At 39.4% G+C, this 25761-nt stretch overlaps 1 protein-coding gene across 1 annotated transcript in view; it reads left to right on the top strand.

Annotated features, from left to right (window-relative positions):
- The window catches only part of daam2 (dishevelled associated activator of morphogenesis 2), a 94829-nt gene that overhangs the window by 14605 nt on the left and 54463 nt on the right, over positions 1–25761 (top strand). Inside the window, exon 2 of the mRNA XM_014010227.1 lies at positions 19615–19906. Within this exon, the coding sequence (XP_013865681.1) occupies positions 19739–19906 (168 nt within the window). The 5' untranslated portion in view covers positions 19615–19738. The remainder of the gene's footprint in view (positions 1–19614; positions 19907–25761) is intronic.

The raw sequence follows: 25761 nt of genomic DNA, 5'->3' as shown, positions 1-25761 counted from the left end.
CAGCTAATCATCATCCTTCCTCGAGCTTAACTTGTAATTATATAATTAGAGTATTAGGTTGGATGTTTCCAACTTTTTAAAATAAAAAAAAACCTAAGCTGTAATTTTGAAGCTTGAACAATAATTATGCCCTAATCGCTGGAGCTGTAAGCCAATGGAAAGTTGAATTTGGTTGTTGAAATTACCTCTGTGTTTCAAAGACTCCATCGTGATATAGAGCTCAGAGGTCATTTAAAAGGGAGGGCAAAAAAAAAAACACTTTGATGCAGACACACACCTGTTCACAAGGGGCCTCTGTTGCCAGGAGAGATGACTCCCAGATGTTTGCATGGGGATTGTGTGACAGCCAGGACCCTCTGTGTGGTGTCACACTGAGTCGGAGGCATGTTCGCTGCTTAGAGTTGAAACTCTTGCGTCACGCTTCTCGGTGTACTTCACCATTCACCGGCTCTTGATGTGCTTTTGAGGAATCTAGGGAGGTTGTGATTTATGTTTGCCTTGAATCATTTCACAGCAAAGAAATGATTACGCCTGGAATGGCCAAGGTGGGCTTAAGTCTTGGGTTCAGACAGCAATAATACTGGTTTTAAAAGTTTTTTTTATTCTTTTTTGGATGGCAGGATAAGAAAGAGTTATAAATTATAATGTCAGTTGTGCAGCTGAAGCTGGTTCCCTATAGATGGAAGACTCTTTGTTGCCAATATAATAGCAGCTGAAAAATATAAAACTAGCATTTGAATGAAAGCATCTGGAAAAAGAGCAAAGGCTTCGATTTTACCATCAGTCCTTTTTTCCCCCCATTACTATTCTGTCAGTCACTATTAATCCATTTTTATAGTTCACACACCTGGCCCCTAGCGGCCTGAAGAGAGGTATGAAACATGAGTCATTTTAACAGAAATATGGTTTGCATTCAATATGTTTTTTAACTTTGAATTTCATTTTTTTATTGCTAAAGGTGTCAGCTGCTGTGAGAAAACTGTTTCATTTTGTGCTTGTTTAGAGCTTCAAAATGCTATTTGGAAAGTCCGGTAGAAAAGGGTTACACTTAATTGTGCTAAGAACACATCGTTTTKCTTATATGGGAAGCTTTTTTGCAAACCTTTTATGCATTCCGTCCAAAAAAAACTCAGTTTAAGCTCCTGTCTCTATGGGCTCCTTTATGAAACACTAAGCCTGCTCTAATAGTTCAGCTGGCAAATGCAGTTTCACGTGTAATCCCTYTTTATAGTTGCAGCTCTTTGATGGGGCTGTTAGACTTATCAGGAATCAGTTAAGAGTTCATGTTTATTAGAAATAAAAAATAAATAAAAATCAGTCTAAAACTTGACTCTGAGGACAACTATATTCTAACCCTGCCAACATTATTTGCACGAGTTGCCCTGGCAGGAGTGGGGAAAGTAATCTGATCTTGTAAGGGAAATGTCCGTTAACTTCGGTTGAGTCCAGTAAAAACACAGGTGTGCTGCTTTCAAACCAGTTCTCTGTCGGTGTTCTTCGTAGAGTTTGGCTTTAAAACGCTGAACCAGAATCYGACCAAAACAAAGATGAAAATTTGTGCAACGTTAACGTGAGACCTTGATGTTTTTTTTCGATGATCATGACTTTTCCCCAACCCTTGGATTCAAAATATTTCTGAWGGATATAAATCAGTCTAAGCTCCTGTTTGTCATGCTGGTCAGAGTGGGGTCCGGCGGGGTGCAGCTTGAGCAGGGAGGCCCAGACCTCTCTTTCCGCAGCCAACTCTTCTGGGAGGATTCCAAGATGGTGAGCTGAAAAAACGTGGTCTCTCCATGGTGTCCTGGGTCTCCCTCTGGGCTCTTTCCATTCAGACATGCCTGAAGCACCTCCCTATGAAGGTGTCCAGGAGACATTGTTACCAAATGCCTGAACCACCTCAGTTGGCTCCTCTCGATGTGGAGGAGCAACAGCTSTACTCGTCACTCCCAAATAACTGAGATTCCCATCGTCCTGATGTATCTCAGTAACCCAGGTAGAAAAAATCAAAAAGAAAAAGTAAGTAGGTCCTCTGGATGGGTTCTTCTTTAGTGAAACATTTCGTCTCTCAACCAAGAAACTTCTTTAGTCTGATGAGTTTCAGGTGAACTCAGCCTTTATAAGCATTGCCTCCACATGGACAAAAAGATTAGTCACATGCAAAAGAGGGCCATCGACTAACAATAGGCTTGATTAGTTTTATTATTCATAGAGGGTCATGTGACCCGTGTCGTGTTATGTGTATGTAGTGAATAGGGCTGCCACGATTAATCGATTAATCGATGACTAATTTAATAATCGATTAATTGTTTTCTTTTTTTTTTGTTGTTCTTTGCTTTGTTTTTCTCTCCAAACTGCTTTGACACCTTCCACTGCCACATCTGCCTTTCTGTCYTTGACACACATGCACAGTAGTGGTAACTGGGGTAGGCCGTGGACGTCACAAGACATTATACAGGCAGACTCTGGTATCATGGCTACCTGACAACGGAGCTTAAAGTGTGGGATCATTTTAAGAAAATGAAAGAGAAAACTGTGCAATATCTGCAGAGCAGAACTTGCCTTCCACAGCAGTTATTTTTAGTTAGCATATTGCTAAAATCTAATGATGGTTATTCAATAGCAGCTGCATTCTGACGTGATAAGCTGTATGTTTTATATTCAATTAACGTATGATCCGATTAGTCGACTAATCGAATAAATATTTGGTGATTAATCGATTATTAAAATAATCATTTGTGGCAGCCCTAGTAGTGAATGCAAGCRGGGATTCAACGTCCCCTTGTTTTTGTCCCTCTTTCCCTCTTTGTGTTGGGTATCATTGGGGCCCTGATTCACACCTTTTGCTCATAGGGCTGAGCAAAAGGCGTGGAGGTTCAAAAGAACCCATCCAGAGGACCTACTTATTTTTTCTTTTTGATGAACGTCTCATCCTTTCTCCAGGGGAAAGTGCAGAGAAAGCTCATTTTGACTCTTTTTTTTACTTTAAATGAAAAAACAAAACAAATGCATTTGTTAAAGTTTAATCATTCAGTTAAAAAAAGAAAAAAAACAAAACAAAAAAAACAGAACAATGAACTTGTTTTTGGAAAATTCTAGATCAACCAAGTTTATTCTTTCAATAAATGACATTTAAAAAAAGAACATCCTGAGTTCCCAACAGTTCAGTTGCTCTTCTACAAATCAAATATATCATTGAATGGGCCCAATCAGAAGGCTTAAAATGGTCTTTTTATTGTCACTACAATATTGGATTACACTCGCACAAGTAGTCGAAGTTTCAAAAAGGATGGCCTTCATGCACGAAGATCAAGCTATTACATCATCTGTTAACATGATGAAGCTGTCACGAGTCAGTCAGCGGAAAGCTGCGCCATTGTCCAAACATAACAGCATTTAGCTGGCACACATCCACACAGACACAAGCGGCACTGTGGAAGCAGGCAGTCGGGTGACCTTTGACCCTGCTCAGTCTGCCTTTTGGACAAAAGGACCATTCAGATATTTGGTACTTTTTTGCAAAACATGGAAAAAAGCACTAGACGGGTAATTTTAGGGTTGAAGTTAGAAACGGATTGCTTGTCGCAAATGCCTAAAACAACATAAAGAGCTGTAGTGGAAGTTTATTCATAAAATAAAGAGGTGAGATTTGAAAAAGAAGCTGTAGGAAAGAATGTCYCACTGATTTATCATCTACTGCCGTGCTATGATTGCTTTTGAAAGACGAATGGTAGAGYGCTACCCGCTATCGTGATTTATTGCTAACATACAATTGGCTCGTGTGTAAAAATGTGCCCTCACATTTATGCTGTCAAGAGTTCAGGCTTTGTGACAGCAGTAATATTTTTCTTAGTGGCAATTTATCTCTGGGCGGGTGTGAAAGGATCGGTTGTGTGCAGAGGGCTGTCGCGAGGAATTCCTGGCTTAAACAAAACAAATTCAAGCGAGATCTGTCTGGTCTAAAGAAACCCCAAATAATACTGTAAGGAGCAAGATGGTGTAAAACGCCACTGTTTGCCAAGTTAGCTTTGGCAGCGGCTTGGAGGAAGAGGGCTTGCCACTTTTYAGAGACAAAGAAATGGCAATAAATTAAATTTTACACTTATTCGCAGCTGTTCCTTTGCTTATTATTAATAAGTGCCGTTGCAACTCTACTGCATAAAAACCAACTTAAAAAGAAAACAGGGTTTGGATGTCTTAAAGGGGGTATGTGCAATATCCACTTTTTGAGCTGTTAAATTTGTTTTGTTGTGGAGTCTCYAAGAGYGCAGGAAATTTGAATTTAATCTCYCCCATTGCTTCAAACATATCTTTATATATGTTTTGTGTCATATTTTTCAGTTTTCTCTATTCTTCATTCCKTTTAACTATTACGTCATATAATTYGCGATGGAACTTCCAAATATGGTCTGGACTTACCAARTAACAATTTGGTGGTTTTCATTCTCCTCTGGCTCTGGGTCAGACTCTGGCTCCAACATGTAAGACTGGATAGACTAGTCTTSCGTTGTTGACATCTTTTWATTAATTTGTAATTAAAAAGGTTCTGTGCCACGAGATAATCTCTCGTCTATCAAGTAACAATGGACYRCTCTGGAAGCTGGAGGGGAGCGGGGTRTAAAGCATCTCTTTTGGATTGAAAGAGACAGCCTCAAAACAAGTTCATCTGAGGCACAAAAAAGGGGTGAAAGAGGAGCTTGTGGAGTTACAATAAGGAGGAATTACGACCAAAGTATTGCAGTTCTGCTTTATATATCCCAATTGAATGATTTGTGTAAAACAAGGATTTAAATATGTCTCATCAAATATTCCATTCATGTTTTGCCACTTGTTAGTAATTTAAATTTTCTACTACTTCTTTTCATAGAATAATTAAATATTTTCCATTGTGYCTGTCCATCTTCACCTTCATATCACAAAATTTAGAGTTACTTTTTCTCAAGMTGGATATCTAGACTTCTGTTAAATTTGCCTTTCAGTGTGATTTACTGTCAACAAACAAATCACCAGCTTTGCTTGTGTTTGAAGGAATAACCAKTGGAGGCTGTGAAAGTTCACCAATGTTAAGCCACAAACTGTGGCCAACTCCTTGGCTCACAAAGTGACAATCTGAAGTTGCACATGACTGTCTAACCTTTTTATGTTCTTTCTTTTTTTTTTCTTTCAACAAAATATGTGCTGTGTGGGACAAGCAGAAACAAACACGTCTTTAAAATAAAAAAAAGGCAAACCTTGGATCGTAAACTCCCTACCCACTTTTTTTTGCAAGGCTTTATCAGAAGCATATCAAACAAATGTCATCTGCCTCAGTTACCAGGCTGTGATGGATGGTACAGGAGTAGYTGAAGTGCACTTAGCTGCACTGAAGTTGAGTCCTCCTCAGGGCTTCACTGGGGTTTCCTCCTGTGTTTTGGGAGGYAGAGAGGTCACCCAGGAGAGAAAATGAAGTGATACAGCAGGGAGGGAGAAGGGGGGAGCCAGGAGCGGAAGTGGACTTCTTGGAGATAAGATGGTTTTGTCTCTCAGCTGGGTTAATGGACTCGTCCCCAGGGTCTATCAGGCATGCACACAGGCATCAATGCCAGCTTGGTGTCATCTGTCCCCTGCCCCCAGGGAAATATGACAAATGGTGCTATAATTCCTTTTTTAATCTTTTAGCATACAAATATTGCAATTAAAGTGTGTGGTTTATTTATGTAAAAATACATGTATCACATTCTGACTGAATCTGTTCACCCCCGGTAAATGCTTCCAATGCAGTCATATTTTAACCAAGAAGGCCAAGAAACATAATGAAGGTTTTTGATTAACTTTAGAAATATATTAGTTTTAAGTTAATAATATAAACACTTTACCCAAAATGTGTATCCAACAGTGTGGAGAAAGAAACATTATTTTATTTTTAAAATAGAGTAAAATAAATGATTGTGTTTCATCACTGATTATTCTTCTGGTTAAGGCGTAATCAATAATGTGTAAAGGTCTTTAATGACGTTGTTTTTTTTTTTGCCTACACATTTAATACGATGAACTGGGGGTCTGTATCATAAATCAGGTTCAGCTAATAAGTGATGTCACAATGCTGGCTTTAAAACTCAGCAAGTCAGTCCATGTTTTTCCAAATGTGAGGGCTTCATAGGGATAAGTGTTGGACATCAAAACAGTTACTATTGTTTGAGTTTAAAGTGAGTGATTCATAGTGACTTGTTCCTTTAGTTGTGGGTTCATGTTACCAAACYGATGGGGATGTTCAGGCGTAGTTTAATTGTCCTGAAGTGGGAGTCATGGGCGTGTTTGAGTTCCTGATGTTGATTATTTTATCACAACTTGATCTCAACTTCACAGACTTGTCTACAGAGTGGCCATCCAACTCACCCCCCTTAAATTCCATGCATAACATTAGTCTGAGCTAATGCTGTGAACTTGACAAAGCCAACAGAACTTTGTATAATCAAACCTGSCATCCCACCTTCTCACACTGATTGGATCACAGGGAAATCCTTTTCCTGTCTGAGTCACGGAGGCGATTATTAATGCGTAATGTCCTTTTGGRGACGTTTTTGCATTTGTGTGTGTTGATGAAAAGACAATCCAACAAGATTTGAGCATTTTTTTGTGATTATTTCTTATTTTTATATACATTTTTCTTACCCTCATTTGGAAAAGAACTTCACTGAGTGGAGTTAACAATGCAGGCCGGGTGGGAAACACCGGCAGCCAAGGGGCACTTCCTCTCAACTTACCCTTTCTCTTGGCCTCACTTAGTATACAAACACAGTACACACGTTTCAAAAAATAAGAAATAATAATAAAAAACTTTCACCTTGTGGCTGAACTTCACATGGATGCTGTCACACACTGGGCTGGACTCCGGAGAGGGAGAGGGAGGGGAGATGAGTGATCAAAAGACAGAGAGGGTGGGGGAGAGTTAGTGGGGACAACGTCAACAGCTCAGCTCCCAGCTCAGTCAGCTGAAATCCGGAGCCAGACTCAGAAGCTCAGAGAGAAACGCTCAACTTCACCGAAACTCTGCGAAAACATGGAATCTGAAGCTCACATTTTGAAGAGGGCAAAGAGTTTTCTAAAACAAGAGGATGCAGGAATGCTTTAAATTTCTCTTGTGAGCTTGCTTTGTGGAGTGACTCTGTCCTTCTTTGTTAGTAACGGGACTCAAGGACAGTTTATCTCTTAGTGCAGAGTCTCCAGCGTGGGTAAGTACAAGATATTTGATCTTGATACTTACACTCTGTGATCGGGGAGGTTACGAGTATTCCACTGACCTGCTGTTCACACAGTAGGAGACCACACACATGGGTCTACAGATAATGAGTCCAGTTTGTCCGGCGCACTGCATCCTTCTCTGTCCTGCACAACAAACTACTRCTGACAACATAATAAACAGCAAGTCAGAACACTCGATKGAAAAATTATAGCAGACACACAGCTGCAGGGCAACAAAGAATTATGTTTCCTTGTGTAAAAAGAAATCTCATTTATGTTGCAATTTTAGGACGTCTTAGCTCTTTACACTGCTTTCTTGGTACAGGGCAGTGGCTTTATAGGTCATAAACAGCAGGAAAAGCAGGGATGTGAAATTTATGTGGTTTTCATGTTTGGGTTCTTTATTCAGCAGTGCTGACAGCACTTCTTCACCCTCCAGTCTGCTGGTGCAGTCTATAAACAGAGATTGTGTGCATTAGCGATATGCTTGGATTTATTTTTAGCTAGAGTTCCCAGAGTTTTGGATCTGAGGATTGTAATTTGCTTTGGAAAAGCTTGCTCGTTTTTCATCAATTATTTCTGGGTTCGATGTTCTTGTGGTCCAAGACGCTGGATGTCAAGTTTCAGTTTAAATCAAATGAGGTGTGATGGGATGACATGGACCTGATGAAAAGCTCTGGGAAGTGTTTGATGTTTGACAACATGAAAGTGGATGGCACATGTCACGTTGTGGGTGCAGATCTATTTCAGGTCCACGACCGCAGCTCGCTGCACATCAATCACATGGTCAAAGCCTTAAGTGCGAGTACCATCCTGACAGCCACACATTCCWTAGCTTTTCTAAGAACTGAATATGTTGACATGATGTTCTGAACTATCCTTCCAGYTATAGGCCCCTTGAAACACAAAATAAGATTAATTAAGCAAATATGAAGCACCTTATTTAAAAAAACATAAACATAAAAGTCATGCATRAAGTGCTTGCAGAATGCAAATCCTTCAAATACAAAAAGTTAATTTATCTTTCTGAAACTTGACATAATACACATGATTTTATCTATTTGGTCACATAACTGGCATATTTTCTTTTGAACTTGGCTCAGCCAAAGTGAAACAGGACCTGACATCAAAGGGGAACTCTTCAAGAAACAAAACTCTCTGGTCTTTGTTTATTGAAAGAATATTATTTGAACTCTGACTCTTCTTCATCCCTCTCTGATAGCGACTCAAAATAATGTAAAGAAACTGCAACTTCTTTGTGTCGTTATTGTAGYAATACTCTGTTCAAATTCAGGCATTCCCCTTTGTCATCACTCCCTCTCACAGCACATGCTAATATCTCAATAATTGTTCACCTCGGTGGCATGCAATTCTTATTGCAATAAGTTATCAATGGTGTATTTCCAAAAATGTATTCATATTTATTACAGTCACAGGCACTTTAAAATCACCACATGTCCCATCAGTCATAAATGCTTAAGTAGAGATTAGATATTAGTTCCTAAATGTTCAGTTTTGGGTTCAAAAATAAACATTTGAAAATACTTACACCATTTTTCACTGGTTCAGTTCCCACTTTGGGAACCACTAGTTGATAAAAAACACATAAAATAAAAAAAAATCTGTATTTTTTTTATAATTTTTCAAAAGTTGTGCTTTTAGATGTGCTAGTGTGTGAGATGGCAACAACTATTAAAACCTTGAAACAAGTGCTACTCATTCGACATGTGACCTGACGAGTGGCCTGAAGGTTGTTGATAAACTCTTTCAAGCACTCAATGGGCCATCAGCGAGTGAACAAAATCTTATCCATTTTCACCACATTAAAGGCTTCTGCTTCAGGCTGTTGGAAACTTCCCCGCATTCACGTGCACCAAGGGGCAAGGCAGTGTGATGCCTCCAGAAGATTCATTATGTAACAAAGGCATCAATGAACACGGAGGGCTTTAATGCATTGTATGAACAGCCTCTGCTGCTGTCAGAAACTGGCAGGGCTTTTCATATTTTATCAACCATTACGGTTAGACAGGCTGATCTGTCAGGATTAGAGGGACTGTGAGGGATGGATAGTAAACTGCAGCCAACATTTCATCCCTTTTAGTCTGGCCACCAACTCGATGATTTTCATTTGGATGGACAGGACGAAGTCTGCAAAGCTGCTTTAATCTGATCTTTTGGCATCATCTTTATGTTGTGTTTTCAGTAGACTGGTTTCAGTGTCTGGGAAACAAAGCTACTTGTGACTTCACAAGAAATGCTACTTACTCTTCTTTCTTTCTGAAAGTCCCCACACTGATTGTGTGTCAAATGGCCCCATTGTATGTGCTCCAGTGACACACTTTCTGCAGCTTATGATGTGTAAGCATATCCCTTCATTACAGTGCCTCAATTCAAAGGAGCATTCCTRAAGGCTATTCAAAAAAAAAACTAGTCACTTCAGTGCTCTGTTGCTATATGCCTCGCTATAACTGTCCCAGAGGGGCATTCCCAGCATTACTCACAATCCTTCTGTCCTCCATGCTGCAGCTGTTGACTTCTCACCAGGGAAAGATTGGTTACTATTTGGACTGTGATCCAAAGAATGAGAAGTCAAACAAAGGCAAGGTGACAAATCTGCTGAGAACTGCTGGCTTAATCGGCTTTAACGTAAAGTTGTGCAGAAAAAAAAAACTTTTATAGATGTGAATAGTCATGTTTGAATTTCTTTGTTCAAAATCAAGTCCTCTAAAAWGAATCACCCATCTCTGTAATTCAGATGAGGTCACTGTAATCCTTCAAAAAGACAGAACCCTGGGGTGTTCGAAAAACATGGAGCCTCTGGAAAGTTCAGCATCCTTTAACTCCCGAGAGTCATGTCAGCTCTGGAGCTGAATTTGTGCCAACTTTTCTAACACATCTTTAGTCAGTGAGATCTCATGAGTCTGGCAGGTTCCTCGCAGATGAAATAAGAAAGTGATTTGACACGGCAGGACAGTGCATTGGGATTGGAGGGATACAATTCACTTCAGGGCCTGTTAATACATGGGAATGTCGAGGCTATTGGAATGTGGCATGGCTGACTTTCTTCTATTTCCCAGTATTAATAGTAGCTGATCTAGTCTATTTCTTTAGCAAAGATGCACCCAGTGCCCAGTTCAAAACTGGGTCACTAATGAGTTTGGACTTATGTTATTTTTGCCACCKGATTCAACCCAGAGAATAGTGCTTGGCAACCCAAGAATAATACCTCTAACACAAAAATACCATGAAGCATGAAGGCATTTTCTTTGTTCRATGTTGTAATACACTATTTTTCTCAACCTAAAATGTATAAAATGGTAGGAGAAAGTCATCTTGTCAATAATTTGTCTGTAAAGTTGCACTGCTCACTTATTAACTTCGCCCAAGTTATCTGGATCTGGAAAGATTCAACTTTTTCTGAACTTCTTGGGTCTCGTGAGGTTTGTGGCTCCTATAGTGGCTTTATTATAATTTCCCTCAAAGAGCAACTGTTCATGGCAGGGTGAGTCCGACATTTGGTTTGGTTAAAGCATCTAACTCAACAGCATCCCACTACTTTATGTGGTCTCCACAATAATGAATGTTCCTCACATCAGGAAATGACTTTTTTTTAAATGAATCAAACTAAATGGAATGGCTTTTAATGGCATCCCTGGAGGATTGGAAAACTCTTCCCCTCCTCTTTTTCCAGTGGTTTTAGCTAAGGTATTTCTGTTTAATGGCTGAGGTGGGTTACTGTGCCTCAAGGCCTTGTTAAAAGCAACGGAGCTTATACAGTGCATATGTATTTGTTTTCAGTGATGTTATAGCCAATAAGACCCTCGAGATTTCTCAGACTCTGGACTCTTTCATGACCATCAACTGAGAGTTCATTATGTATCGAAGCTCTTTCACATTGGGATGGTAAGCATTGATCTTGGTAGTGTAATTTAATGAACTGGTAATATGGCAGCTAATCCTAAATGACAGAGTAGCACCTTGCTTACTACAGTAAAGTGTATACTCTGAAAGATTCAGCATCTCAATTTTAAATAAACTGTACAGATTGGTTTTATAGAACAGCAATATCYAGCCATGTAGTGTAAACTTAGCAAAAGTGGTATTGACTTGGCAAAAAATGGTGCATTGTCATGTTACACAAATAATTGCCATGTATTTCTTTATCTAGATGACTTTATCCATTTGTTTCATACCTTTTTTAATATTGTGCAAACATGTGGAAGTACATAAATGGATGCATTTATTGGAGATCTTTATAAATGTTTGTAAACAAATACATAAATTCCTCTTGGTTTAAATGTGATTACATTTGCCTTGGAGCCTGTCTGGAAATATTTAAGCAACACTAATACCCAAAAGCTATTAAAGTAATTAATAATAATTGTGGTTGTTAGTAATTTAAGTGGTGGTACTTTGGCTTTTTGTCCTTTACAAATGGTGCTAGCTGAGCACTCAAGCCTTATAGCGCTGACTCAACTTTTAACCCCCATCACATTGTTCTCTCGGTGACGGTGGGTATTGTTACATGGGTCATCTGAAGAGGAGAGCTGCTTCAAGGTCATGTTGTTTTAGAAGTATCGTTCCATTAGRAATATTTCCTGYTGCGTGTTTTTGTCACAGATCCAGACGGTCTTTCCCCTGACTGTTCCGGTGACACCGTTTGCAGACACCACTCCCAGTTCAGATGTTGTCTACATTCTCAGCTGTCTCAGCCTTCCTCTGACTTGATACTAGAGTGGAGAGGAAGTGGCTGAGGATGAATGTAAGCAATAGAATTAGCAGGTCTTTGAGGAATCAYGGCAAACAGTAGGGTGTGAAAAAAGCGGTGACTTTTTGATCTTCTRATTCTGGACACTTTACTGTAAGATGCATGTAACATATAAAAGCAAAAAGTCATCATTACCTTCAAACTAGGGTTGGGCGAYATTGTTTTTTTRTTAYGWTTAGGCATTTAGACAATAAAGAGTAATATGACAATRGATGACAACTGCACTTGCGTGTGACCTAGGTCAGTATTTTCTGACTTTCTTTGTACTCCAGTTTATATCGGTGCTTCGGCTGATTAAACAAGCTTGTAGGGTTAGGGATGACAATAGTTGCTCTGCCATGCCTTCCGCCATTGGACTCAATTGCATGCTTAACAATGATGGTGTGTTAAATCTGTTATCACATGGCAGTAGTTTCAGTAACTACGAGGTGAAAAATATTAATTGTTGACAGTTTTTCTGACTGTACACCATACAATTTTTCCCAACTCTAGTCCAAACCCTTGGAGAGCACGTGTATGGGCCACGGTTGGTTGATATTTCATACAAGTAAGCTGTTAGCTTAGACTGTAATGCTGTCTGATACGATTCAAAGAAAAGGTTGTTAATTTGCCGAACAAAAAATGTCAAGGCCTTACCCTCAACACAAAGTAGGAACCATTCCTCCATGAAGTACAGTAAAAGTCAACGACCTTGTTGGGCCCCAGTAGGATTGTCCAAAACAAATCATCTGGCCTATTGTCTGGGTACACATGAGAATGCAACGTATGAACTCATGAAAGCACTGGCTTGGCACATGAAATCCCTGGAAGAATGTGCTTTCGAAGTGAGCGCAGGAATGCAATGCTTGCAAATGCACCATGAAATAATGGCACTTCTTCCACTGTCAGCTGTGGTCTCCTGTCAGTAGCTCACTTTAAACCTCTGAGATGTTCACTAAGAAAGATGGGTGATATTCCTTAGGAATGCATGTCATAATTTGGGTTGAGGATTTCGAGCTGTGTTTTTCTCACACGTGTTTACATCAAWTAAACCATGGGGGTGTCTTGTCCTTATTAATGCCAGCTGTTTTGGATCAATCACGTTGTTGTTTCTTTACACAAAGCTGACCACCCATGCTACTTAAGCCCTGATAATTGGGGAAGCTATGCATGAACAAGATGAMTTTAATCTTTGTTGTGAGAAAGAACAGACAGTGTTTTGTATGTTTGCATATGTGGATCTGTGTTGTGGTAGATTGAGGGGGGGCTTATACACATGTTGCTCAAACGTAACTGATTAGCTGCACAGTGTGGCCCCTGGCTCTAACAGGGTGAGATGAATTATGTGTACATGGCCCTGGTGTGGGTGGGCCATAGATCTGATGGGATCCATGAGAGAATGAGTTTGCAGTGTCCCAGCTGATTTGGCTTGCAGCAAGTTGTTTTGGAGTAGAGAGAAAATTGAATAGTGAGACCATCAGTCATTGAACCAACAGGCAGGCAGTTGGGAGGACAAGAGAAGGGCATGTAGGGAGGGTACGTCTAGGGCAGCAACAGCCAAAAAGTGGCATGACTCCAACGTGTTCAGTGGCGCGAGTGAATAGCTACTTCATGTYGAATTAATGAGTGGGTAGTTCACTTTCAGTTCAAAGCAGTTTTCAGAAATGGGGTTTGAGCAAGGACAAAACAAATATGGGTCTTTTTGTTGTCTTCAGAAAACTTTGATCAATTTATAGTTATTTATGTCATGATACCTTCTGCTGAACCGTGAGGACAAAAAGCAKTTTGTTTCCAATGGGTCCTATTGACTTATTTAAAGAAATCACAGAACCTCTCAACACATTGTCATGTCGGCCTCGTCAACATATTGACGCTTGGGCAGGGACCGTCTGCGTCCAGTTTTGATGCGTCGGGWACCCCCCGCGAGTCAATCCTTGCCGCCCGTGGCTTTTCCGGGTTGCGTTACTTWGGGGTCTTTGGGTCGGGGGTCTGAGGTTAACGCGAGGGGTCAGGATTAATGGTTAATTTGAGATACTGGGGTCAGGGATAGGCTGTATATAGCTAATATAGGTTAAATTTAGGCTCTTTGACAGTTTGTTCTCACGAATTCTCTACATTTAAAAAATGGTTAATATGAGGAATCAGGGTTAATGGTTAATTTTAGGGTCTGTGGTAAGGGATAGGCTATATAAGGCTAATAGATGTTAAATTTACGGTCTGGGATGGTTAGTTTTGCGCATTTCCTACTCTTGTAAAAAATATGACAACACACTTGTCCTCCTCCGCCTCATCTCGTAAAGAACGGACATGCGGGGGATACCTGGCGCGTCCGAAAGTTGACGGAGACGGCTACCTGACCAAGCGTCAATATGTTGACGTGGGGGGCATGAGAATGCGTTGTCTCGTGACCACAATGGGAATAAGTGTTCTCGCTTTTTCGTTGGTTTGAGAGAGGAGTAAAAGAAGCCATTTTTGTGAAGAAAGACCGTCCATCAGTAAACAGAGGTGKAGGCCTCCGTTTTCAGTTGTCCCCCTCCTGCAGTGCRGCTATTGCCAGTATCACTCCACCTCCTGTTAACAATAGGTGTTAATTAGGTGTCAACGATAGCCATGTGATGTGAGTATCAGTCACATGGAAGCAGTGCTTAAACACCTGAATTTTACCTGAAACTCTCAGACTGAAGAAGTCTCTTGGAGAGACGAAACGTTTCATTAGAGAAGAACCCATCCAGAAGACCTATACAATTTTTTTTCTTTTTTATTTAGTCCAAATAAGTTGCCAAAGTGAAGACTGAGGGCCATAATTGGCCAGCCAAGCCGTTTGATTTGGCCTGGTAGCAGTTGCCTAATTTGTAATCCCCTATCATCCCAGGAAGAAGCACTGTATTTCCACTTACAGTTGTTTTTGTTTTGTTCCAATGACTATATAAGGGTCTGTAGTGCAGATAGTCTTCACTGAAGGGGCTTACTTATCTTTGTATTATGTTAAGATAAAACATGAAATACAAGTAACTACAAGAGTCAATTAGATTAGATTTAAGGACATGTAGATTTGCACACTTTATAAGTACACAAATACTCATATTTTATCAATTTATGAAATGTCCCATGGGCCATTGCTGTCTGAGCCTATGCCAAGCTTTCTCTAAATGTACGGGCTTAAAAACAAACAACGGCAATTAATTAATCATAAAAAATAAAAGGACTTTACTTAAAAAGTATTTGCATTTCAAGTATAATAATATTGTATTTGGCCCAAGCCTGTCAGATTGGCCCTATCAAGGAAAATACATTTAAAAAAAGGGTTCTCATTAATTTATTTGATGTGAGGGGGTTTGAACAGGCACCCACTGGATGTACTGTCATGGTTTATGCAGCAGACTTCCTACTGTCATAGACTGGATTTTCTCATCTGGATCCAGCTAAGTTCCTTCTTAATTTAATTTTAAAAAACAGTTTTTTCCAAGCATGTTTTCTACCTCCCAGTTAGTTGTGACGTCATCTTTAGTGCCACCTAAATATCTATAAACTTAAAATGCTAAACACACCACATTATTAAAGATCAAATTCTAAACATCTGCCCCAAAACTCTGCTCTTGCCCTATACAACAAAGCTAATTCCTTAATCTGCTTTAGATCTTTATATTTTCTTCATGTTTGTGCCAGCGTGGCACCACTTCCTCAACTCTTGTATTGGATGCTTACATAAGACTGCCTGTTCCTCCTCCTCCTCTTCCGTCTCCATGGCCCAACACCCAGCAAGAATGGTCCTCAYGTGTGGAACTCAGAAACAATGTGGGCACACAAAAGTGTGAGCCACGAGCTCAACTCTGAATCTTATATTCAGTGCCACTTGAAAAATGAGTCTTTTTTGTGTGTTTGCCCATTCTGCTTGTTGCCAGTTTTATTGTTGCCACTTATTTTTCCTCCAGTTGTTTATCTTTTTATAACAACTCAACATCTGATGGATAAAAAGGGTTGGATTGGGAAAAAATATGCATACCACAGCATCTGTTGTTTAACAAGTAAATTGGGGAGAGGATTGTGAAGCTTTTATTATTCAGTTCAAGTAAACTCATGCTGCTTTACAATTTTATCGTACGTTTGTGCGTTTTTAGCCCTCTGCATATTTTGAGTGAGGAAAGCAGTTATTTCTTTCTTTGTTTTTTTCCTATAAACTACTTTTTATAACACTGCTTGAACCATCTTTTGTACACATAAACTTTCTCCCTGGTTTATTTATTTATTTCTGATTCTCTGCGCAGCAGATGTTGAGAATTAAAGTCATGCCAGCACAGATGTTTGACGGATATTCACCTTTTAGTCTGCCCCTTGTTCTCACACTCACACTTTCACACACCAGCAGCAGCAACAGTCTACTCTCTCCTCAGCACCACACCCTCCTCCTCTTCCTCCTTCTCCACTGACCTACTTCCCAACACTGGGAATGAGAAAATGAGGTAGTGTTCTGAATAAAAAGTGGCAGCAGCTTCTCCCTTTTTATCCGCGTCTTCCTCGTCTCACTGTCTTCATACTTGGCTGCTCCTCAGACCCACAGAGCAGTGGCAGTCTTCTCTTTTTGCTTCAGGGCTTTTGGCGTGTTTTGTTTTTGAACACTGCGTGTGTATGCGCTTACACTGGAGTTTTCAAGTGGGTGTGTCTGCATTTGAACACACATGTGCAGAGCTTGCACAACTCGGTAGCATTTTTAGTTGAGTTTGTCTTTTTATTGCCAAAAGCATAGGCAGAAGTTGTCAGTATTCACACTTTATACTGTATAGTCTTTACACCTCCTTCTAGTTCAGTATGCATTCAATGTGTGCATTTATATGTATTTAACCCAGATGTATGTGTTGAGCATTTAACATTTAACTATTCTTTATTAAATAAAAAAAATTCTTGCAAAAGATTATACTTCAACAGTTTGTCAGACTCCTTTAGGTTACTATTCAAAATGGAAGCAATGCTTTAAAGAGGGTTTTATGCTGTCTATTTGGACATTATTACCCTCCTTTRTGACAAGACTACAGTGCACTTTTTCTGCCTGCATAAAAAAAATAATTTGATGGGACAATTTGATTTTTATTCCAAACGTCTTGAACAGGCTGTTAAAGTAAACAAACCATTTTTTTTTCATACTCCGGCTTTAAATCTTTCCACCCCGAATAACAAAAACATGCATTTATGTTAAACCACTTCCAGAATGAAGTAAAACAACCCTGAGAGGAGAATTCAGCCGGGAATGGAAGTGGGATTAAAGATGGATTTAGATTGTAAGCAGTGGCAAGGAAATATGACAGATGTTACTGTCAAAAGGGGGAGGGGGTAGGGAAAGGGGGTGTGTTGCTGAGAAATGTCACTTTGACTTACCCTGAGAGAAAAGAATAATGGAAGATGACAGAGAGGTAGGGTGAGAGTGCGGAAATGAAAAGYCCAATGATGTTCAGTCAGGATTGATGTTCTGTACAGATAAAGGTTACACAAATAAACTGGTCTTAAATTTCYGACTATATATAAGCAAAACTGTATTACTGTGTATGTGATGTATGCGTTGGATTCACTGGCCTATTTTCCCTGAGCAAAGGCTGGAAGGAGGCCAGCAGGCGATGTGTTGAGTGAGGACTGCCTGCACGTGGACCTCGGTGTGAGACTGAAGCTGGAAATGGAGACCACGGATAGGGAGGTTTAGATTGTGCGTTACGCTGACAGGCTTTCAAACCCCTGCAGAGTGGCCTCTTTTCCGTTAGGCTGGACCAGCTGTCCACACTACTATAAAGATTTGGCTCGCAGTTAAGTCRGTGTTAACAGTCCAGAATCTCCATRACCGTCTTSCTGAAGTGTAGTTTTTGTTTTGGCTTCTAGTTAAAATTGATCTCTGTGTGTGTCATACACCAGCTAATTTTAGTCGTGCACTGCTTAGCTATTTCTGCTTGAAGTTAATGTGGTGTTTGTAGCTTTCCCTCTGTACTACATGCACACGGATCGTCTTTTGAATTAGTAGCACAATGTTTAAGTTGGATATAGGTGACACTGTGGTGCAGTTGGTAGAGCTGTCATTGGTTTTATGCAGGTATTTTCCACCCACAGACTACAAACATGTTAAATGGTAACTCTGAATTGTTCCTAGCTGCGAGTGTGAATGGTTGTTTGTCTCGATCATTGTTTCTAAGTGGATAGACTCGCAACTTGTTCAGGGTGGACCCCTCCTATCACAGTGKTTGCTGGACATGGGCACCAGTGACCACCACAATCCAGACAGGAATTAGCGTGTAAAGCTAATGGATGTTTCTTTTAGATTTAGGTGWAGGAAAGTGCCAGAATCAAGGTGGGTATTTATTCTTTGCTAGCATCAGCTCAGATAAAATGACACAGGAGAAACATTGTAATATTTATTAAATAATCCCCACATAGAAAAGTGAATGTTGAGAATATTTTTAATCAAGGAAATAATCTTGTGATTAAATGTTAAACGGTTTTATTATAGCTCTGCTTTTTGTACCTTGAGAGCGGTGGCTGATTCAAGGAGTCAGAAGAAGCACAAGGGCAAAATGGAAATGTGATGTTTTCTTTTTTTCCCCCTCTTCATGCTTCTGTTGCGGGCCCAGTGCGTTCATAAAGAATTTACCATGCTGCTAATTTTAGATGGCACAGTGCAAACTCCTACGTGAAACCAGTGTCTGAGTGAGGGATGGTGGAGAGTCGTGCTGTGGCTTCTTACGAAAACTAGAGTTTCTCTCCTTCATAAAATGGATGATTATAAGCTAACAACTTTTAAAAAAAATCTGGTTGTTTTGTGTTTTGAAATTGCGCTGGGTATTTTTTTTAAAAAAAAACTGCTTCAAATTGATTTAATGGTCAAGTAATTCTGCTGGGTTTGCTTTTTGCAGGGTATTTGCATAGCATGTGTGAGGTCCATTCATTCACAAATGTGGAAAAGTGAAGCAAAGAAATCTGAGGCAACTGTAAGAGCTGTTGTGTCTACACACACAGTTTCCTTCTCACCAGACAGAATATAGTGCAGAGATGGAYCTCTTTGCCTTTGTGAAGCRTTGATGAAATTCTCTGAGACACTTWTCTGCTGTGGTTTTAGTGTCTCACTTTCCCTTAACACTTCTCATCAATCAGTACCTCACAGACAATGTGCTCTTTTTTTTGGTGACCCAATGGCAGCTAMTGTCAAAAAGAGGATCTTATTGACTCTTGCCACTAAAGTGTTTTCCTGACACAAAGCAAAACTATCAGCTGAAAACACAAAAGCCATTAAACAACCTGTATGAAAAATGCAACATGATAGCCTTGAGGACAGTTTCATTATATTTCTATTTCTTGCTCTTATATTTCTTTYTGATACAATTTCTGCAGGTGTCTTTACATCTTTGTTAGCCTGTGGTGTCTGTCGCTGATGTATTTGCTTCACTGTCGAAAATATAAATTGCTTCTCCGCAAATAGAAAAAAGCTTTTCCAAGGACATGATGTCCAGACACAGACCAGCATGAATCTTCATAAACTGTTTGAAGCTGCATTTGATTTGTACTAGGATGTTTTATTCAATGCAACATCCTCTTCTAAATGCATGTAACACAACACGGGACATCTGGGATGGTCTGCATTTCTAATCCTCTCCCTTGTTTTTTTCTTTCTTTTTTAGATCATGCCCCCTAGATAGCAGCCTTGTCCTCCTCTCCACTCCCCTTCCCTTGTCCCTGCGGGGCCCCTGTCCTCTGCCTTCCTGGTCGAGTGCCACCAGTGCCAGCTTTGCCGCCACAGCCACCATGCCACCCAGGAAACGGACGCGGCAGGGCCTGGGCTTCCTGTGCTGCTTCGGCAGCAGCGAGCCGCCTGAGATCAACCTGAAAGACACGGTGCCGCTGCAGCTGCTGGAGTTCAGCTCGCCGATGCCACCTGCAGAGGAGCTGCATGCACGTTTCTCTGAACTGGTGGTGAGTAAAGATTTATTGGTATTTAGACATATTTGAAGTGTTTTCATTTTCTATATATATATATATATTTGGCAACTTGTCAGTGGGCAATGAGAAACATACAGAAAAAATGTCTGCCTTTTGCCATTTACTCAGTGGTTAACGACTCATTTCTTTATGTTTTGGGTGCTGCACTGGAGTATTTTCTTCTAAATAAAACTGAAACTAAAAGATAGTTAAACATAAAGCAATATTTTTAATTGAAATCTAGTGATTTACAGATCAATAATGGAATATCGATACTATCAATACTAGAATATTATACTCTAGAATCAATATAAAAATCTAAATATTGATACTTCGATAAGTCAGTCATTTCATGTAATGTATATCATTAACAGGAAAACAGTGTAAAGTAAATAATCTATTGAAATCTTGCCTAAATCATAGGCGGTTGGTGGGAACTACTTTTACTTCCACCTGGGTAATGTGTAAGTGCAGTGGCACTCAATCTGTAGATGTTACATCTTCAGTATTTTCATATCAATATATTCATGTAGCATAAAATAAGACGGACATTTTCATTTTTACAGTAGTTCTTGATAATGAAGGTATATTTATTTTAATGGTTTTATTTTACTTCTATTTTATATTGTTTAAAACATTATTTTCACATATTTTATATGGTTGTGTCCTTGGGCTTTTCTGTTTATTAGCTAGGCTATATTGTTAATGAGGACAATAGATTAATATAGGTCTGATATTTAAATTAGTAAATGCATCCAAAAAAAAAAAAAAAAATTAGTAAATGCATTACTCTGATGTTCTGTATTATTTATAAAGTGTTGATTTTAATACATTACTTTTTTTAGATCTACCAGACACATTATTTTTTTTATTTGCACAAAGTATCAGGATCACCGATACCAGCCTGAGTTTTACTCAGTGTCATAATCTGAACAGAAATCAGTGGTATCAGACATCACTATAGAAATCCTTGGATTTTGGTTATTTYCTAATTGCCACACAGCCCAGATCTCCTCCTTTGCGTGTTATTCATTATCTTGCACAAATAGGATTAGAGACAGGAATTAGAATGGTTGAGTGTTGCRGAAGGCGTCTTGATGGTTGGCTGCGGACCTGCCCCATCCCCCTTAACCAAGCCCCTCCAAAGGCACAGAAACACAGTTCACATCCCGTGTACAGATCATAGTTGGCAGAAGCTTTAGCTCTGTACCAGTGCCAGATTGGGGCTAGCTGTGCCGACATGGTGTCCACGCTGCAGAGAAGGATCAGGGCGCAGCTGTTAACAGAGAGGCCTGCAGTGGCTTTTCAGCTGCCATCGAAACTGACCCTGATTTTGCTCTTTCTGTCTGAGTTTGTTCCTGTCTCATGGTGGGTTTCAGTCTCGTCTGTCTTCGTCTTAGCCCCCCTTGTAGCTTCCCTTCGGCCTTACATTTCCTGCCTTGTTCAGACTCTCTCAACATAATGTTGAGCGGGATGACTCTGTGGTTCAGTCTGGGTCGTGTAAGTCTTCAGGAATGCTAAACGTCATCATCTACAGGATATGTCACTCTTCTGTCAACTTAAATTCAGGCGATAAGGAGAAAATTCACTTATGATAGGAAATTGTTCGCCGTTATCAAGACAGATGTTGTTCCAGCTGACCGACACAAGAACCAACTCTACTTTTGCTGCAAGAATGTACTTGTAATGATGTGAAACGCACAAACCATTAACTTTTAGTAGCTGCAGGACATTTGCTGTCTCTATTGAAGAAAATTTTATTGTTTGCAGCAATTTGGTCAATTATTGCCTCAGTTGGTAATCAGAGTTGAATGACTCGGAGACCTTTCAGCTGCCTGATGTGAGCAGCAACAGTCTGCGAGTACAACATGATTCATTTTTTGCACAAAAGAAAAGATTTTAGAGCAATCCTTGATTGTTTTGAGATTACCCCATTGGTTTAAAACAAAGACATGCTCATCATGTGGGAGCATTTAACCAAATCACAACAATCCTCATGGTTGAGAGGGTCAAGTGGGCCACAGTTTTGTCAAATTAGGATAAAAGTGAAGAGGAAAAACTTGATCTTGAAGCCTTTTGACTTTTCAGGCCTGGCTTTTACAGCAATTTTTTTAAATATAATATTGAGTTGTTTAAGATAGTATAAATTTGCTGAATGGGCCCTGCTTGATATTTTTCCCAATACAGACTCCCCATTCTCCAAACTGTTATGAGTCTCACTTTCATTTACTGCAGGTGAGATACTGACTGCTCACAGATAATCTACATAATCTGACCTGAAAAAAAAAATATATATATATATATTTACATTTTTTTGAAACTTATAATTTTTATCTTTCTTTGTTAAATAATACAGAGCAACAAAAGAGCACGTGAAATAAAAGAAAAGACAAGATAAAAGAAAAGAAAAACAAGAAAGTGACGACAACTTATCTTATAACCATCTTATTTAGTTCCTGTAAAGCAGGGCTATTCAACTGGTGGCCTGCAGGCCAACTCTGGCCCGCGAGTGACCAAASTTTGGCCTGCCAATTGGTTCACTCATCTCTTAAGCCCAAGCCCCCAGTTTTCTACATTGATTACTAAGTTGTTTTAGTTCAACATAGACATGTTTGGTATCTACAGAAACGTCAGAATTGTGGCTACAAGCTGGTAAAAACCACTTCAATGAACACCCAAGACAGTTAAAACTACAAGCAGGTGAAGATGAAACTATGAAAATTAAAAATAAAATTGGTTTAAAAATTTGGCAAGTCAGAGACGTCAAAATATTATTTGTGATAAATAAGAGGCATTATGTGTTGTTTTTGTTTTATTATCACTACTTTTATTACATAGGGTTCTGTATGTTATATTCATGATTRGATGCAGCAAAATAACCTATTTCAAAGGTAACAGATTTTTGTAATCCTTGATTTAATTACATAATGACTGTAATTGCTGGATATTCGGCCCCTGAGCTGTTGGCCAGCATTAACTGTGGCGCYYGGAGCAATTTAGTTTTTAAACAATATCCATTTTCTCCACAGTTCTTCAGCTTTCAATTGTTTAGTCTTAGAATATATGTAAATCTCTCCATGTGGTGAATTTCTTCCACTGTGTCCATCCAGTTGTTTAAGGTGAGAGGGTCCACCTTACCCCATTTCTATGTAAGCTTTCTTGGTTGCTGCCAATAAAATTTTGACCAAATATCAGTCTTTAGAGAAACATATTTTTAACGAGCAGTCTGGTTTTGCTGTACAAGAGGTGCAGGTGTACGGAACATTAAAAGTGTAATGAAGCAAATCTGTCATGACAAGTTGTCCCTGGTCTGTAAGTCACTAAACAGAATATTGCAGACTGAGCATGTGTGGGATCCATCTTTGTTTTTTTTCTCTCTGTAAATACTTGACCYTTGTCTGTCAAATACACAGCTCAAACTGAATGAGGCCTAAAGAATGAACCCTCCTTTCACTTTGTCAAACACAGACATGAAAGCCTCCTGCAGACCTGGAAGCAATCACCGCAGAATTCAACACGAAAGCATCACATCAGTTAAACGTTGCATTTGCATCTGGCAGTATTTGCCCATGTTGCTGTCCTGGGTCTGGTTTTCGGATCATGGTGCTGTTTTAAACTGTTTCTTTCCACCAGCACTTCAAGGCTTGCATGCATAGTTGATATATAGGCCATGTGTGAAGCCTGGCAGCACACCAAATAATACAGACAGCTTTATTTTTGTTTGTCAGAGCTGTTTGCCACTAAGAACTTTTTTTTTAAATTTTCATTATATGACAAATTGCTCTCATAGTTTGTTAATTGAAAGTGGGTTTTCCTAAATAACTCTGGTGCTTGGGTTCATTTCTCATTGGTTGCAGCTCGATAAACTAAAATGAACCTTTTGTTTCTACAAGGAGAAACCAAGTTTGAGGTTGTTTGGGGACAGCTACTCTGGCATTTACAAGTTTCAGCTGATAAAACGTGTGTCTCGTGGAAAAAATCAGCATGTGGCCACAATCTGTCCACACATTTGCAAGGATCCAAAAAGAGTTGCTACTAGAGTTAACCAGCCAGATTTTCCAGGGCGAAACTCAGAGCGCAGACATGAAGAACTAGAACTGCCGGTTTTAGTTTGAGTTTGCTCGTGAATTTGTMATTTTTGTTGCGTTTATTTAAGAGGAGTATTTTTGTTTTTATCCCACTGTGCTGTTTAAGAGGATGTACTGCATATCAGCCAAATTAAATCAGGTATTCTAGGCCAACATCTGGAGTTGACTATACTGGCAGGCATGAGATTAGTGTTTGCTTTGCACTTTGCCCTCTTTTCCTCTGTATACGTGTGTCTTTCCTTCTCTGTTGCATGATTTAGGGCAGTTTTAATCCGACATTTCTGCCGTGGTCCAGATGCAGAGTCATTTATTGTATGATGATGTAGTAACCTTTAATAGTAGCCACACTGTTTTCTCGTCGCTGATTTTAAGAGGGTGGAAAACATGTCTTCAAAGCAGTGGTGATGGAATTGGCATTTCTGATCTGAAACCCCATCTTGAGTTTCCAGGAAAGCATAACTCTTTTTAAAACATAAATCTTCTTCCAATGTTCCACCCAGTGTGACTTTGTAGCCATGCAGACACAAATCGAAATTGTTACATAACAGCAGAGAATGGAAATGTTCTCTTTCCTCTGGGCAATGGGAGTGAGTTTCCTTCCCTGTGCACGCCCTTGAGATGCACCCATCGTTCTTTTCCGTTTCCCCTCCCTCCTCCTTTTTTATTTGTATTTTTTTCATTACAATTCTGCCTTACTGCCTTCCAGTTTTTAATGCTTTCTTCCTACATCTGTTGTGAAGCCAGTGCTTACTGTCCTGAGTCAGCCTTATTGTATCAGTGGCCAAACCTTGTTTAGATGAGTTGTCGGCTAGCAACAGCTACTGACTGATTCACCAGAGGGATACTGTGACTCATCTAAACGCTTCTGAAGAGAGCTAACCCAACGTGTCTGAGAGGGCATTCATGCTCGGCAAACACAAGTAATGTGGCGAATTCATTCTCACAATGCTGTGGTGATTTTAGAGGGTTGCAATCAGGGCCGGCCCGTGCCAATTTGGTGCCCTGGGCAACATTTTCAGGTGGTGCCCCTTGTGAAATCATTTAAATCTCGCATACACAATTAAATAGTTTAGTCTTTTTTATATTTTTTAGAACCAGGTTGTCCAATTAAAATAGTTAACAATATGATTAATTGGAAACAGTTTAAAGCTACACAGAAAATGTTACAAAATTTTGAGGGTTAATAAAATCAACATTTTATAAAAGTAGAACACTCAAAACCAGACTTTACCATGAACTTTATCTGAGATCATAAGTGAAACTTTTTTGGTCTTTATTTTGCTTTCTATTTACAYACTGAGCACCAGTAGATGATCTTCACTGCACCATATGATACTTTTATCACAACATAGTATCACCTGTACTATAACACATCATGTAGAAACACTGCAAAAACTGTCCATCTTACCAAGTTTTAAAATCTTATTTCCAGCCAAAAAGTCTTTTTGAGCTTGTTTTGAGACTGATTTACTAAACAAAAACTGATTGTGTAAGAATAATTATCTTGTTTTCAGAATGTGTAAGATTATTTGTCTTGTTAGCCTGAAAAATTGACTCAAAGTCAAACTTTTCTGCAAATGGAGTAAGAAAATTTTACTTGGTAAGATTCCTGAAATACTTTATTTGACTCATTTTTTTTCTTATTACAAGAATCTTAACAAGTAAAATGTTCTTACTCCATTGGCAGAAAATTTTGACTTAATTTGAGTCAAATTTTCAGACTAACAAGACAAATAATCTTACACCTTCTGAAAACAAGAT

The sequence above is a fragment of the Austrofundulus limnaeus genome, unplaced genomic scaffold (genome assembly GCF_001266775.1).
Source record: "Austrofundulus limnaeus strain Quisiro unplaced genomic scaffold, Austrofundulus_limnaeus-1.0 Scaffold2, whole genome shotgun sequence".
Classification (NCBI taxonomy): domain Eukaryota; kingdom Metazoa; phylum Chordata; class Actinopteri; order Cyprinodontiformes; family Rivulidae; genus Austrofundulus; species Austrofundulus limnaeus.
Note: the sequence above shows the minus strand (reverse complement) of the source record. Positions and strands in the feature narration are given on the sequence as shown.